General features: G+C 38.4%; 1 protein-coding gene across 1 annotated transcript in view; it reads left to right on the forward strand.

The window, feature by feature from the left end:
* FBN2 (fibrillin 2) overlaps nt 1-16,916 on the forward strand; it is a 261,472-nt gene that overhangs the window by 183,678 nt on the left and 60,878 nt on the right. Inside the window, exons 34-43 of the mRNA XM_075835832.1 lie at nt 1,226-1,351; nt 2,066-2,188; nt 4,266-4,388; nt 6,152-6,316; nt 6,570-6,638; nt 8,765-8,890; nt 9,256-9,381; nt 10,574-10,726; nt 12,900-12,968; nt 13,060-13,185. Coding sequence (XP_075691947.1) covers nt 1,226-1,351; nt 2,066-2,188; nt 4,266-4,388; nt 6,152-6,316; nt 6,570-6,638; nt 8,765-8,890; nt 9,256-9,381; nt 10,574-10,726; nt 12,900-12,968; nt 13,060-13,185 — 1,206 coding nt within the window. The remainder of the gene's footprint in view (nt 1-1,225; nt 1,352-2,065; nt 2,189-4,265; nt 4,389-6,151; nt 6,317-6,569; nt 6,639-8,764; nt 8,891-9,255; nt 9,382-10,573; nt 10,727-12,899; nt 12,969-13,059; nt 13,186-16,916) is intronic.

Below are 16,916 nucleotides of genomic sequence, written 5' to 3' on the forward strand. Positions count from 1 at the left end.
TGTATGGATTGCAAAAGAAAAATAAATAACATAGTAGCATAATTTCACTATGTTCCTGTGCTTAATGGTAGCTTTATTATTAGCAAATGCAAAATCTAGCATCTTTGTGATATATCTTCATTAACTTTTTGCATTTTTTAAATTTGTTTTAACACTTTTACCAGGAAACAAACAGATGTGTTCGTGTTGACAGATCTTATTCTTTTTTTCTTATTGTAATTGTACTTTCATTATGCAGTTCATAAAGGGAGTCATCGGGGCCAGTTTTACATTGGATAGTGCCCTGTGCGGTACCATCTGTCGTTACCCCCCACAATTTGCTCCTAGTTATAAGTTCTATACAGTATGGTGCCCAGATAACAGTTCCATACATTGGCCAAATAACACTTCCATAAAGTTTTCTAAACAACAATGGTGTACAGTACCAAAACCAGCAAAACCAGTACCACTTTGCAAAAATAATATACCGTACAGTACATGGCCTAAGTACAGTGTAGGAGTGCCACACAAACCCCACCAAGTAAACACCACCAATAACTGTTCAAGTAATACCAACAAATAGTGATCAAATACAACTTCATATGTAAAGTCATCTTAATACAGTGCTATGCATTTTTAAATTGATACTGCTATAAAGAATTTATTAAGATATATGGTGGTCACAAACATCGAGTGCCAGGCCATCTGTGATGATCCCTTAGTACACCCTAGTGCTCTTTCATGAATCAGCCAGTCAGACCTAGCTAGAAGCCATCAGCTTGTCTAATCAATTTATGAAATAGAACAAGACAAAATAAGTAAAAACAAGCTGAAAAATAAGTTAAAAACCAAAGTAAAAATGGTAAGGAAAATATACATAAAGATGCACAATTCTGCATGAGCTTACAATTGTTAATTAATGGAGAATTATGACTTTAACTTTCAAATATATATGAAAACTTTTCCTGATATCTATCAAAGAACTATTACTTTAAATGATGGGACTAACTGCTATACTAGCTTGCTTTACGTAAAACCAGAGCCAAATATGCTGCCAAAAACAAATTATTGTTGAAGATCAGATTTACTATACATGTGTACACGTATTCGATTTTGAAAAATAGCAAGAGGTGTTGTGTTTCAGGTCATGGTGTTTGGTCACTGGCCATTTGCCTTAATCTTCCTGTTGAAAACAGTGTTTGAGGGTGGAATGTAGCAGGTCACCATTTCTTCTTGTCACGTACAGATGTTGATGAGTGTGCGGAAAATGTTAATCTGTGTGAGAATGGACAATGTTTGAATATCCCCAGCTCGTTTCGATGTGAATGTGAGATGGGCTTCACTCCAGCTCCAGACAGCAAATCCTGCCAAGGTAAGTCCATGATTTCTTTTACTTCCAACTACTTAACACTTAGATTGACCTTTTATAAATAGAATTTACATGAAAGCCTTGGAAGGACATCAACCTGGGAGCAGTAGGTAGAGTAATACAATATTTGATCCCACTTAGACATTTACAAATAGACAAAGTACATTTGATCTCAAAAGTAATTTTCCAAATCTTTTTTTTTTGTGTGTTTGTTTTCATTACACTGTGGGTTGAATCTTTTTCACTGCAAAGCAGATTTGTGTGTCAAGATGGCTCCTTTAGTAGATGAGACTATAGCTTGGATACAATATCATACCTGGGAGATGAGAGTACTCAGTGTCATTTTCTTGTTAGTTTTATGGTTCAAAATCATAAACCAAATTTATATTTCTACCCATTAATTAGTGATGAGCCGACTGGGATTGAAATGACATAAACACATTTTTATTTCTTGCTTGGTACAACCTATCAAGTTAATTGATCTACAATGTTTCTGCTGCTTTTTATATGCAGACTATGTGCAAGAGATATGTTACACCCACATCAGTAAAACTTTATATAGGAAATATGCCTGCGGAAACAGGATAAAAATAGGGAAGGAGAGTAAAGGAGATAAAGAAATTGCAAGAGGGTATGCACTAGCCTGTGCTTGCAAACTTTCATTTGAGATGAACAGCTTAAGGCATAAGTAACATTATTTTATTTTACTTATTTTAGATATTAACGAGTGTTATTTTGAGAATATTTGTGTGTTTGGAACCTGCCGGAATCTTCCAGGAATGTTCCAGTGCGTCTGTGATGATGGTTATGAGTTGGACCATTCAGGAGGAAATTGCACAGGTATGTAACATATAAAATGGTCTAATTTTGTGGGCTGAAGATAAAAATAAGATGGGCTGGGATTAAACCTGTCTGCCCGAAGGCTAAGTCTGAATTTTTTTTTCCCTTATAGTTTGACATTGCCATTGTTTGTTCTTTATATTGCTACTTCCAATAACTAACTTCTTAGCAACTGTGGTATGTTTTAATACCTGTTAGTTTTCTTTATTGTTATTCTCTGGTATACCTTTTAATAATAGTTTAAGTTAAAACTGTGAAACATAAACCACATTGGACAGATCAATGAAGAAGTTAGGCAGTGCCGTAGAGTCAAACAACTATGGGCTTCCCATTTCTGGCACATGCTCAGAAGAGGATCACAACCTAATTTAACTTCTTATCGCTGATGCTTAAACATGAAGAATGGTATAACCACTGCATAGATAACCAATTTAGTTGTTTTTTTTCTTCACATTCTACAAATGTTGCATCTTAAAGAGTTTCCATGAGAGTTTGACAAGATTATTTGGCTTTGTAATGGTATAACTTACAGAAATGTTGACAGATGACTGTTCATAGTAATGAACTGGAGACATAATAACCAGGGAAAAGAATATACCAGATACCCAAGTTACTCCGAATACTACCGAACCACAGAATACTCAGGTCACAGAGCTATTGTAACATTATGCTAGAACAAAACAGAGAGCCACAGTAACACAGAGTCTCTGAAAGACAAAGCACTTGGAATAGACATTCAGAAATATGGAGATTCAGGAACACAAAGCTAGGGAACACTGAGATTGAGTTGGAAACAGGACTATTGATACACAAGATGTAAAGGATCTGCCAGGCACTACGTCTGGGTATACTCCCAGGATTAATCAGTCGACACCTGAGGCCAGACCTCTGAGACTGACACCTGCTCCCACCAATCAGGGTGGCAGGCTCAGGAGTGGGAGAGCCTATCGCGGCCTGGTCAGTCAGAGTTAGCTCCGCCCCCTGTCCATTTATACCTGCCGTTTTCTCTTCCTCCTTGCTTGTTATTCTTCTTGGATTCCTGGCCCCACTGCTGCCTTGCTCCAGCCTGCTTCTGCCGTGCTTCTGCCTTGCTTCAGTTCCGTTTATCCTGCGTTGCTCTGCCCCTGGCTTGCTTCTGCTCCGTGCTCCCGTTTGTATACTCCACTACTTCCTGATCCTGACTGGCTCATTCACCGCTCCGTTTCCTCGCGGCGTTCCGTGGGCCTGTATTCCCTTGCGTGTTCCCTGTTTGTACTCCTTGCACTTAGACAGCGTAGGGACCGCCGCCAAGTTGTACCCCGTCGCCTAGGGCGGGTCGTTGCAAGTAGGCAGGGACAGGGCGGTGGGTAGATTAGGGCTCACTTGTTCCCTTCACCTCCTTCCTGCCATTACACAAGATCTTGGACTTTAAGAACTTGGAGATACTGGAACTCACAGCCTAGAAACACATAGATTCAGGAACATGGAGCCAGAGTTTGGGTGGCCACACCAAATATGCCAGTTGTGTTCAATTCATTATCTGGTTTATCTAGCCATGCAGGAGTTCAGCCAATAAACTATAGGTTAGGACAACTAACAAATGAGCTATAAAGAAATAACAGAAACAGTTAATTTTTATCCAGCTCACCAACCAAGTAGATGCGCGGAGGGTGCAGGACTGCATCAAATTGTAGCAGAAAAGGCAAGAAGGTTCCAGCATCAAAATATTGAACAAAATGCGGCTTTTATTGAGGTTCCATAAAATCAGGGACAACACATAGAACAGAAGCTGACCGGTTTCAGGCCCAAGTGGCCCTTAGTCATAGCAAGTAAAGACATAACACACCAGACACAAAAGATACAGCACAAAGTCGAGGTATTTCCCAATTTCCCAATGGTAGTCAAGTACCCTTATTGAAAAAGAGCAGCTGCCAGAAAGACAAGGTGACATGTTTTATCCGTACAGAAACCTTACAGCTGCCATTAAGTTGACTATTAAGTGAACTTAGAATTTATCAAAAACCACAGATACATTAAATCATTTATATTTATTTCAAATGCAAATTAATATAACTTTATCTACAATTGTTTTCCGCAGATGTGGATGAATGTGCAGATCCGATCAACTGTGTTAATGGCTTCTGCGTTAATACTCCTGGAAGATATGAATGTAACTGTCCACCTGACTTTCAGCTTAATCCTACTGGTGTGGGCTGTGTAGGTAAGGTAAAGCTGTAGAGAGTGCATGAAACCTCCATTACCAGGAGAGCTATAAATGCTAACTCTTCATAGGGTTTCCTTTTATTTCAACAGAGACTAAAAGCATGGTTCATATGGGAAAAACATAGGCCTATGCATAAAACCTGCATACAAATGTTTTAGTGTTTAAGGGTAACAAAACAGATTCAGTCTTTTATTTTTCCAGAGCAGTGATAAGATTGGTTGATATGGACAACACTGACATTTTTGTTAGAAGTTTCTCTTTACCTGAGATGGATTCATAGTGTTCTCTAAACAGAACACTTCAAGAAACTTTGAACAAAAAAATGGAAATATAATTTAAAGGGAAACTAAACTTTCAAAAACATAGTGACATGTCAGAAGTTTTTATCGGTGGGGATCCTATCACTGAGACCCCCACCGATCGCTAAAACGAAGCAGCAGAAGCGATTGGGAGAGCACTGTGCAGCTTCGTCTCTGACCGGTTTTCCTCGAAAAGCAGAGCGAGCAGTGTACAGACGCATGGACTTTCTATTGAGCTTGTACACCGCTCCAAGGAAAGTTGATCCGTATCGAAAAGGCACAGTAATCACCCGAGCACTTTTACTGCTTCATTTTAGCGATCAGTGGGTGTCTCAGTGCTTGGATCCCCACCGATCAAAACTTCTGACATGTCATTATGACCTTTTTAAAAGTTTAGTTACGAGTTTTGTTTTTGTTCAGGTTTGTTTTTGTTTGGCTTTTTCTTTCTTTTTATAATAAACCTCAGCATGTCCTTACTCTTCTTTATATACACATGTATGTATTATTGGAACGTATAATGGTTTATTTTTGTAAACTTGCTAATGTGTACTGCTATGGAATTTTGTTTTAGCTATTGTTCCTGATACATTTTGTACATTCCTATTCTGTAACATCTCTGATGAACCTTATGGTTCAATATCCTACTGTGTATTTTCTATTTTGTCAATAAAAAATATGTTTCAAAAGTTTAGTTACATTTTAAGACGAACATACATGGCAAGGATGAGACTACACACATGACAACTGCAGATATACATGCAACTATAATCTCAGGCTTAGGCCCATGCCTATTTTTAAAAGTATCAATTCTATCTAGGAAAACTAGTAGAAAATTATAATACTGGAGGGTTTCTATTAAATGAAAATGTGCACACCTGCTTTTGTTTAACTAGGCATTCTGCAATGCCACGACATACAAAAACTTTCCAACACTTGAGGACTCATATTGTAGCCAATTTGTTTGTCTGTCTAAATTCAGTCGTTCTGGTTTGCCAGCTCTGTGTTTGGATGGATTTGCTCTTAATGACTGATCTCTTGACCTGCCCAGATGTCATCATTTTTATGCTAACCAATTTAAATCCGAATAGAAGCAGACGCTGAGCATTTGGCATGCTTTAAAAGCTTACATTTAATTAGAACATTGTTCACAAGTTGACCTGGAGTAATACCAAACTATGACAAATAGTTTAGTACAGTAATATTATTTATACTCATACTTTCAAGTATTACGGTTAGCCTTCAAACCCAAAAGTCACACAGTAAGGGAAACTTTCAGACAATCAGACCTATTCATTCACTATGGTGTCTAATAAAATGTTCTCCTAATCCTGAAAAGTTATATATACCAAATAATAACTGCAGAAAGGGGGCAGTAATTCAGAAACTGTGCAGCATTCAGACATTGTAAGCTCTATAATTCTTCATTAATTCTACAGTAACATCATTTCTATTTCTTCTCAGATACAAGAGTGGGTAATTGTTATCTGAACCATGGACCTCGTGGAGATGGAACCACCACCTCATGTAGTACAGAGATTGGTGTTGGAGTAAGCAGATCAACATGCTGCTGCACTCTTGGAAGGGCATGGGGAAACCCTTGTGAGATATGCCCACCAGTTAACAGCTGTAAGAACTAATTTCATGCTTATGTGCTTTGTGGGGTGTGAATGGATTTACGATATACTGTACAAATATTGTGATGATAAAGATTTAATTTGGCCTTTCGGGTCTGTGGTTCGGCTTTAAGTACTTTACAATGCCATTTTGTCCTAGTGAAAATGCTAGCATTATAGAGACTAAAAAACATTATTCACATACTGCATAACATACATTTATAATAACGATCAATTATATACTAAATCACAGTTTTTGTTTCCAGCTGAATATAATACATTGTGCCCTGGTGGAGAAGGATTCAGACCTAACCCTATTACAATTCTTTTAGAAGGTAAGGATTTTTGTAAAATAATTGATTAATCGTCATTCATATCAACAAATTTGACTTCCGATGAAATTGTCTCTAGAATGCGTGTGAGTACCTGAGACCAGAATTTTAAATTATGATGAGTCCACATGGGAATAGACATAGTAAGAGAATTCTCTGTATAATGGTGTAAAATATGTTAACCTTATGAAGATAATGGAAAATAAATACAATATTCTAAATATAATGAATACAATATACTATAATGATAAGTACAAGTTAACTAGTCATGAACGTGATGACACAATTTGTTTTCGTTGTAAAAGATTTTTTTAAACGGCAATGTATATATTTTTTTTCAACACGGAAAACACCTTAAGTTTAATTTGAGATAAACTTACCTTTAAAACTCACGTCCATTCCTCTGCATCAACCTTCTTGGATCCCAGATACTCCAGTGTGATGAGCTTGATGCCATGAAGTCAACTATAATGATGTCATGTCATGTGACTGTGGTAGTCAGTCATGATGTCACGTCACTATGGTTGATTATTACATAATATTACACTATGGTGATATTACAGCTCTTTTTTTAAATTATTATTACTACTTTATTGTTTATCTATTTGGAGGATCTTCAAGGAACTTTCCAACTGTTGAAAAAGCCATTTAATGTTTACAATCAAAAGCATATGATAATACCATTGTATCATTGACACTTTCATACTTGGATATTTTGGTCAGTATTTTGCATGAGTATTTATAAGTCAAAACCAGGGGTAAAACAGAAGCACATATAAGTGTAGTAGAAAGATCCATGCCATCCATATTTTACACCAATTCCTGGCTTTGGCTTACAAATACTGATGCAAAATACTCACTAAAATGCTGACTAAATACCTTTTATAACTAGCTATACGAGGGCTGAATGCTATACAGCATGGAAAGTTAGCTTAAAACAAATAGACTTTTTGGACTGCATAATCCTTATACTTGTGGATAAAAGAGATGAATCCAAAAAAGTTGCTCAGTTCATGTTATGAGAGAATTGTGTTTGCATTTGGGTGAGGGGAAATATCTGTAAGCCTTAGCGGGGAGACTTACATCTTTTTATGTATTTAGAACTTTCTCTTATGCAGAGGTGAGAGACTTCATAAAATTTGGTTAGTGACCTGTGTCTTAGGCCAGTTTCAGTCCATATATAGGGTTCATATAGTGCTGCAAAACCCAGTCTTTGTGCGTCTACTGCTTCTATGATGATCCAAGATCAGTTCAGTAGAACTGCACGAGTCCAGGAGTTGAGGCCAGAATGCAATGTTAAACCAGTCTTATTGGCCTTCATAAATTAAACATCACTACTATTACACCAAATACCATCATCTTCAGTTATTATGTGGAAGATGTTTATATTATTTATATCATTTTTACAGACATATTATTTATATAGAGTTTATTGCATGTGTTAGCTCGCTGCCTAGGGAAGCTTGTAGAACAGCAGGATATGTCTGAATGGTGGGTACTAAAAACCCTTATCTTGGGCAATACCACAGAAGAAAACATGCACAAAGTAAAATCATACTAATGGCTCCAGTAGGATAAACAGCTTGAAACAGACAATTTAGCGGTAGAAAAGAACCTACAGGTCCATCCAGTGTGCCCTTTTTGCGTGAAGAGCCGGCTTTACTCAATCCACAGATACTTCTACCATATAATGCACAGAAAAGTAGCAGAATGCCCACCTTAAACCTATATCATAAAATAAGTGATAATGTAAAGTCTAATGATCCTGCCAATGTGAACAAATTAGAGCTGTGGTTTTTCTAAATCTAAAATATAATTATTAGATGATACATTGAAAATTAAGTCTAAAACAGGTTGTCCGGGATGAGGAAAAAATATTTATTTTTCCCCAGAAGCAACTCATTTGTCAATGGGTTCTGTCTGATATTGCAGCTCGGCCCAATTTACTTGAGTGGGGATTAGCTATAAAACCTGACACAATACATAGACAAGAGCGGCGCTGTTTCTGGAAAAAATATCTTTTTTCTAATCCCGGACAATCCTTTTTCAGCATTTCAGCAACCATTTCACGTATGTTTTTTGTTTTTTTTATTATTGGATTAAATTTATTCTTTATCAATATTCTTCAGATATTGATGAGTGCCAAGAGTTACCAGGTCTGTGCCAAGGTGGTAATTGTATAAATACATTTGGAAGCTTCCAGTGTGAATGTCCACAAGGTTACTACCTCAGTGAGGAAACCCGTATATGTGAAGGTAAGTGCAAATATAAATGAATAACGATGATAGATGTTGTCCTAGTCATAACTAGAAATCTTTACTATGGTCTTTGGGCACATTTACACATGATTGATTTTTCTGATGACACCCTGTTTCAATATACTGTACTATAGACATTTCACATAGGGCTATAAAAATACTTACAAAATGGCAATTTTAAAAATGTAAAACAACTGACACATAAATATATACTACAAATACACTGTCGATAATTATCTACTTCCATGACGCTCAATTAAATGAAAACCTCTGTATTTATTACCCACTTTTATTCTACATAATTTTTTTTTATTATTTTTTTCTTCTTCTTAATATTAAATTACTCTTGTATTCATTTTTAGATATTGATGAATGTGTCACTAATCCCGGAGTCTGTGGTCCAGGAATATGCTACAATACTTTGGGGAACTTTACGTGCATATGCCCTCCAGAGTATATGCAGGTCAATGGTGGGCACAACTGTATGGGTAAGCTACTAAATTACACTCATCAATCACACTTTGTAAATAGGATTTAATAAAATCTCATTCATTACAGTGTAATGTCTGGCCAGAAAGTGCAACATATGAACACAGTCTATTTCTAATGTGTATAATTTTCAACATCTCTATAAGCAGCCAACAATGTAGACAATGGATGCTTTTAATATGACTTATATGCTTATGTCCTGGCATAGGCATATACATACAGCATATAATAATAATAATAATAATAATAATAATAATAATAATAATAATAATAATAATAATAATAATAATAATAATAATAACAATAATAATAATATTAAAAAAAATGTTTAGGACCCTCAAGGGTTTGTCCACATTGCCCCATAGAAATTAATAAAATGTGTCAGCTGATCCATCATGCAAACAACTCTGATAGGTCAAGGAAGAAAGGCCAAGTGATAGCAACAGCATGAAAAAGTTCTGTTGTTGTACATAGGAGAATATGAGAGAGGACAGATGATCAAATATCAACCACATTTAACATCATATTTCAAGTACAGTTTCCCCAATAATAATAAACTGGATTTCGGCAATATCAGTATTGAGCAATCTACTCAATATCTGCTGCAATAGCAAAGCATGAATGACCCCAAACCATTTCTGTTCCTAAATTAGTATTTTGAAAATTACTAAAGATGGTGTTTAAAGAAAAGGTGAAATACGTTATTTTATTAAATTGGCTGAATGCTAAATCTATGGTGCTGATGCAATTTTTTTTGTATCATATTTAACACAAAATTTGTGACAAGGTGAAACCTGTAAATATGTGAATTGCTGCATTAACTGGGTTTTCCTATCCCAAAGAGTGATGGGTAATCGTTAACTTTAGGTGAATGGGCAGTGCTGCAGTAACCCTGCACAGACGGTGGCTAGGAGCACTGCCATGCAGGCAAAAAACTTTGAAGAGGAGTGAGCACTAAACCAGCGCTGCAAACCCTTCATTCTCAGAAACGGTGAGGGTCCCAGAGGTCAGACCCCCCACTGATCATAAAACCTAGAGATATGCCATCAAGAGTATTTCCACCTAAGAATGATTTATGTAGTTACCTGAGAAGAGAATTGTGCTTAAATTTTAAGACGAGTTTATGAACTGTTCCTAATTTCAAAATGAGGTTCAATGACATATGAGAAAATGTGTTATCATTTATTACAGATATGAGGAAGAGTTATTGTTATAGGACTTACAATGGAACCATGTGTGAGAATGAACTGCCCTTTAATGTCACAAAAAAGATGTGTTGCTGTACATATAATATCGGCAAAGCTTGGAGTAAGCCTTGTGAACCGTGTCCAACTCCTGGAACAGGTACAGTATGTGTTGTAAATAAGCTCATACTCCATATCTGTCTTTAACATTTCCACTCTTCATCTTCTTTGTTCTGGGCTCTTCAGATGTCTATTAATCATATAGTATTAGCCAAGTAAAATGAATACTATTTTTATCTTCTAAGTGTATAATCTTTGTTCTTTGCAGTGTAATATGCCAACTGTGCCAAGCAATATATAGGTTATGACCTTGCCAAATGCAGAAGTGTTGAAAACTCACTGTTCAGGACAAAAGCAAAATAATTCAGAAAAATGTTGCATCGCAAAAGCATATCCTATTACAGTTATAGCGATACGTTACAGATTGAAAAATAGATGAATTTTATATACCAGTTCTCTAATCCCAAATCGATTTAATCTAATGTTGTCAAACAGATGCAAATTGTTGCCAACTGAGGTATTATGAAATTAATGCAAACTGAATGGGATAGATCAAATCCTTGACTTTTTGTTTTTATATTTGTTTATTATTTTTTACACATCACGCATCAAAAACGTAGTTTTAGGCCGTGTTCACATGGGGCAGATACGCTGCGTAAAAGCACGCAACGTATCCGCCGTGTGCGCCGCAGGGAATTCGGGGCGAAAAACTGCACCTACTAAGGTTTGATTTAGACAAAGCATATTTGTTGCATCATTTAATTTTGGAATTTGTACCAAAAAAAAGCATAACAAAGAAGGGTATTTTTGTGCTTATGTTAATGTTACTGTATACTTGGTTCAGGAGACAAATAAAGGTGAATATTTTTAATTTTGCCTTGGTCTGCAACCACTGGTAATGAGGCCCAGGCACCACCATGTTCTGGCTGTCAAATACTAAATTGAGAAGCCCTGTGGTAAATGATTGTAATTTAATAGCAAGCAAAATGATAGCGTCCTTTGCTGAGAACACATAGTATATAATAGATACGAACATCATTTTCATTGCTTTCAGCTTTCAAAGAACATCTGAGTCTTTTATTGCTAATAACAGCACAGTTAATGTCTTTATGGTCTAAATCCAGACCAAATGAATAGATTTATGGTCATCATTTCCATACATGTACACACACTGTACATTGAATCTATTAAAATTCCACAGCAATGACTGAAGGGTTGGCAGTAAACCCTGAGCTGCAGGATGCTGTTGCAGCCATCCCTACAAATTGAGAAATACCTCTTTATAGGAAACACATTCTTCATGCAACTCAGATCAAGACATAACTCTGTAATTACAGTAATGGATTTTGTAAATTAATTGTCAGCATGGAGTAAGAGAGCATTTTGAAAGCTGTAATGCTTAGAGGCAAAATGCTTGCCAACTCTGCTGATTTTTTTTTTTTTAAATTGTAACCAATGGCGGCCTGGAAACATTTTGTGCTAAAGTCTTTAAAGATCCCCATGGTGCAGACACGACTTCGTTCTGTCAGACGACTTTAAGAGACCTGTTTATTAGTCTACAAAAATTATTTAAGATGCAAAAAGGAAGTTGTAATTTCATGAAGGAGAGGAAGTTTCAATATTACTCTTTTTTTTCCTTTTTTTTTTTTTAAAGTCCCTGTTTATAAAGACATGACTCTGATCCTTTAAAGTGCCCTATGGGAATATTTGTGGTGGTGAACGAGTGAAACAAATTCACAAAAATCCATGTGTAGATATTAGAAAATTTCCAGACTACTTTTTTGCTTAATTATACAAAGAAATGAAACCCTAGCCCTATTTTGTCCAATACAGTGGATCACTAATGGATCCTGCATCCTACAAGATGGTATTCAACTTAACCTTTCGAAAACAGATCAGGATGCTGATAGCTATATCGCATTGTACAAAATCCGGTTGGGTGGCAGTTGGGTGTGTGTAGATATTTATTGAATTACAACACTGAACAAGAACCTCATTTCCACTGGATTAAGAATGCTGGATGACAAGCCATAAGGAAGATACAAGGTGGCCATACTGCCTGTGTGGCCCAGCTTTCTTTGGAACCAATGTTATTAGGAAACTGCGAAATAGAATTTTAACAACTTGACAGAAGTAGACAATTAGAGGGAAATGTTCCTGAAAAATTTATTTGCACATAACTGAATTGTTATTAACATTGTTATCTTTGCAATTGTATTTATTCTGCTAAAAAATAATCTTATTAATAACTTTTTCTTTCACTTGACCTAAAGTTAATTTCAGAAATCTTTGTGGAACAATCCCTGGATTCACCTTCGATATACACACTGGTAAAGCTGTAGGTAAGATACCAGAATGGAATATATAAAATTTTAACATAATCCGTTTTCCTATTTCATGATTTATTTCTACAATTGTTATTTTATTTTCTAGACATTGACGAATGTAAAGAGATCCCTGGAATTTGTGCAAACGGGGTATGCATTAATCAGATAGGCAGTTTCCGTTGTGAATGCCCAACAGGATTTAGCTACAATGATTTACTTTTAGTTTGTGAAGGTAAGTTCATCAATGAAAGTTTCATTGTTTATAAATAGACCAAATGTTAATATGTTTATGATTTATTTGTTTTTTCTTTTTTATAATGCAAAATATATATACTTTGGTAGTGATTTTAGTTGGTTAAAATCAATAACTAGTAACGGTCAGCCATATCGATGAGAATACAATGTCGAAACTGATATTAGAATTCAGAAATTGGGAGAAAACTCACAAAACAGGACTCAAGCTCACCGCTCATCACAGCATTACTAGAACGTCTTTAGCCAATCATAGTAGCTCTGTGATTGTCGTCTATTAGTCAAATTGGCTGATGACTGAAGGTCAAAGGATCACATTATAGCATTTATTGTAATGGACTTAAACTATTGCAGCGTTCAAGCTTCAAACATTTGCATTTGGACGTCATCTCAGTATTATCCATACAGGGTGTCATGTCTCAATGCCTAAAACACATAGGGCTTCTGCCATTTAGCCTGTTTGTTTTCTTCAGCCAAGTTATGATTGTTTGAAGTGGAGAAAGCTGTAACTGTCACCACTTGACTTGGGTGGTACAAAATTCGATAGGGTGCTACTAAAAGTGGTACACTTGAGGAGTATGATTAAATACATTAAATTGTAATGCTCTTTATCATGCGCACAATAAGCTATGATGTATAATTTCTCCCAATAAAAACATTTGTTTGAACAGCAGTTTGCATGGTGAACCTAAGTATCCATCTTTCCTACAAACTAAAACTTCCATCAGAGGTGTAACTCCATCAAAATTGTGTGGTCCCAATGCAAAATCTGTAACAGGTCTCTGCAACTTCACATCTAATTGATAGTACTGTAATTAGTTGTGTACACCATATGGGTTGCAGTCATGCAGTGTTTAAATAACCATATGATACAGTGAGTAATTATAAGCGCCATATTGTATGGTGCCCAAATAATATTGCCATAAGTTGGCCAAATAACAATTTACATACAGTTGCCTAAATAACAATGTTATACAGTGCCTCCGCCACCACACACTTCATAATATTATACTGTACAGAACTTAAGTAGCAGTGCGACACAATACCTTAGTAAATATCACCATATAGTGCTCAACATACAGTGACCAAATAACAGCATCATACATAAAGTAGTCTAATAACATGGCTATATGATGTCTAAATAATACTGCTATACAATTAATATTAAGATTCATAGTGGTCAGAAGACTCAGGTGCTAGTACTTTAACTCATATACTTATACCCAAGGCCGGCTCCAGGTTTATGTGGGCCCTTGGGCAACACAGACTTAGTGGGCCCCTTTGCGGGGGAACTCACTTAAAGCTGCAGTAAAACGGCAGTTTGTGTCCCCATATAGAAGATAGGCCTCTAGTTTGTGTCCCCATATAAAGTTTAGGCCTTGTTTATGCCCCCATATAGAGGTTAGGCCCCTAGTTTATGCTCCCATATATACAGTGCCCTCTGTAGATAATGCCACACCCCCTGTAGATAATGCCACACCCACCCCCCTGTGGATAATGCCACACACACATCCCCTGTAGATAATGCCCTACACAGCCCCCTATGGATAATGCCACACACATCCCCTGTAGATGATTCCACACACCCCCTGTGGATAATGCTACACACAGCCCCCTTTAGATAATGCCACACACAGACCCCTGTAGATAATGCCACACAGCCCCTGTAGATAATGCCACACACACATCTCCTGTAGATAATGCCACACACAGCCCCCTGTAGATAATGCCACACACAGCCCCCTGTAGATATTGCCACACACAGCCCCCTGTAAATAATGCCACACATAGCCCCCTGTAGATAATGCCACACACATCTCCTGTAGATAATGGCACACACAGCCCCCTGCAGATAATGCCACACACAGCCCCCTGTAGATATTGCCACACACAGCCCCCTGTAAATAATGCCTCACACAGCCCCTATAGCTAATGCCACACACAGCCCCTGTACATAATGACACACACTGCCCTCATGTAGATAATGCCACACACAGCCCCCTGTAGATATTGCCACACACAGCCCCCTGTAAATAATGCCACACATAGCCCCCTGTAGATAATGCCACACACATCTCCTGTAGATAATGGCACACACAGCCCCCTGCAGATAATGCCACACACAGCCCCCTGTAGATATTGCCACACACAGCCCCCTGTAAATAATGCCTCACACAGCTCCTATAGCTAATGCCACACACAGCCCCTGTACATAATGACACACACTGCCCTCATGTAGATAATGCCACACACTGCCCCCTGTAGATAATGTCACACACTGTTCCCTGTAGATATTACCACACACTGCTCCCTGTAGATAATGGCACACACATCCCCCTGTAGATAATGCCACACACAGCCCCCTGTAGATAGTGCCACACCCCCCTGTAGATAAAGCTACACACACCTCCTTGTAAATAGTGCCACACACACCCCTCCCTCTAGATAGCGCCATTGGGCCTCCCTCTAACAGTGGAATACTCGGCCAGAGAGTTCGGATATCGGTCCCAGAGGAGCACTTAACGTCACAATTCATATATGGACAGTGATGTCAGGGGCTCCTCCAGGAGCGGAATCCCCAGCAGGAGCGTCGGCAATGCTCTTGCCGGGATTCCGCTCCTGGAGGAGCCATGAAGGGAGCATAAGGAAACACCCGGCGGCCAAGTGTGCCCCCCAAAGGGCAGCGGGTGCTGATGCCGGCCCTGGGTCTGAGCATCTGACTGACTGCTGAGGGATCTATGGGGAAGAAGTATACTGCAAGTGTGGGGGTCTGACTGACTGCTGAGGGCTCTGAGCACTGAGCAGTCATAGATGCTCACACACCCCCTTGCAGATAATCCCCCCATAGAGCCCTTTGCAGTCAACGTGATGCTTAGACCCCCCTTGCAAACAGCCAAAATCCCCGCTTGCTGCCAAAATCCCCCCCTGCAAACAGTCAAAATCCCCCCTTGCTAACAGTCAAATCCCCCTTTCCTAACAGCCAAAATCCCCCTTGCTAAAACTCAAAATCTCCCCTGCTAACAGCCAAAATCCCCCCTTGCTAACAACCAAAATCCCCCCCGCTAACAGCCAAACCCCCCCCCCCCCAATCCCTAGCATCAGTGATGCCTTTTTTAAGTTAATAAGGGGCAGGGAGGCAGGAGGCTGAGTGCAGTGAGTGGCGCTCAGTTGTTTTAAGACAGCGCTCACCTCAGTCTCATGGCTGCCTCTCCTCGGTGTCTTCTCTCTGGTGCTCCTGCTCCGCTCTGGCAGTGCAGGCAGCATCAGGAGAGAGGAGGGGCATGTTCTAGCAGATAAGCTTATTGCCAGATGTCTGCTAGATAAGTGATGTTAAAGGAATAGCGCGGTCGTGGCAGGGTGGAGGGTAGGGAAAAAATATGTAGAACGCCCTAAAAGTTTACTGGGGGACTGGCCCCTGGACTCCTCGGGGAAGTCAGGACGGCAGCCATGAGGAGAGCTATGACGGCAGTATCAGCGCCCGGCGGCCAAGTGCCCCCCCAGGGTAGTGGGCCCCGGCACTTGCCCGGGTTCGCTGGGTGCTGACGCCGGCCTTGCTTATACCCCTGAAAATGCACACAGTGGTGTCTCTGCATAGAATCTTGCAGTTATGTTGCAGAATCTGGAAAATTTACACAATATCTCACCACAGGGATAATAAACACAGGGATGCCCCAGTGTTGGGAAAATGAAAACAGTGATGTCACAATACAG

Source organism: Rhinoderma darwinii, chromosome 1 (assembly GCF_050947455.1).
Source record: "Rhinoderma darwinii isolate aRhiDar2 chromosome 1, aRhiDar2.hap1, whole genome shotgun sequence".
NCBI lineage: Eukaryota > Metazoa > Chordata > Amphibia > Anura > Rhinodermatidae > Rhinoderma > Rhinoderma darwinii.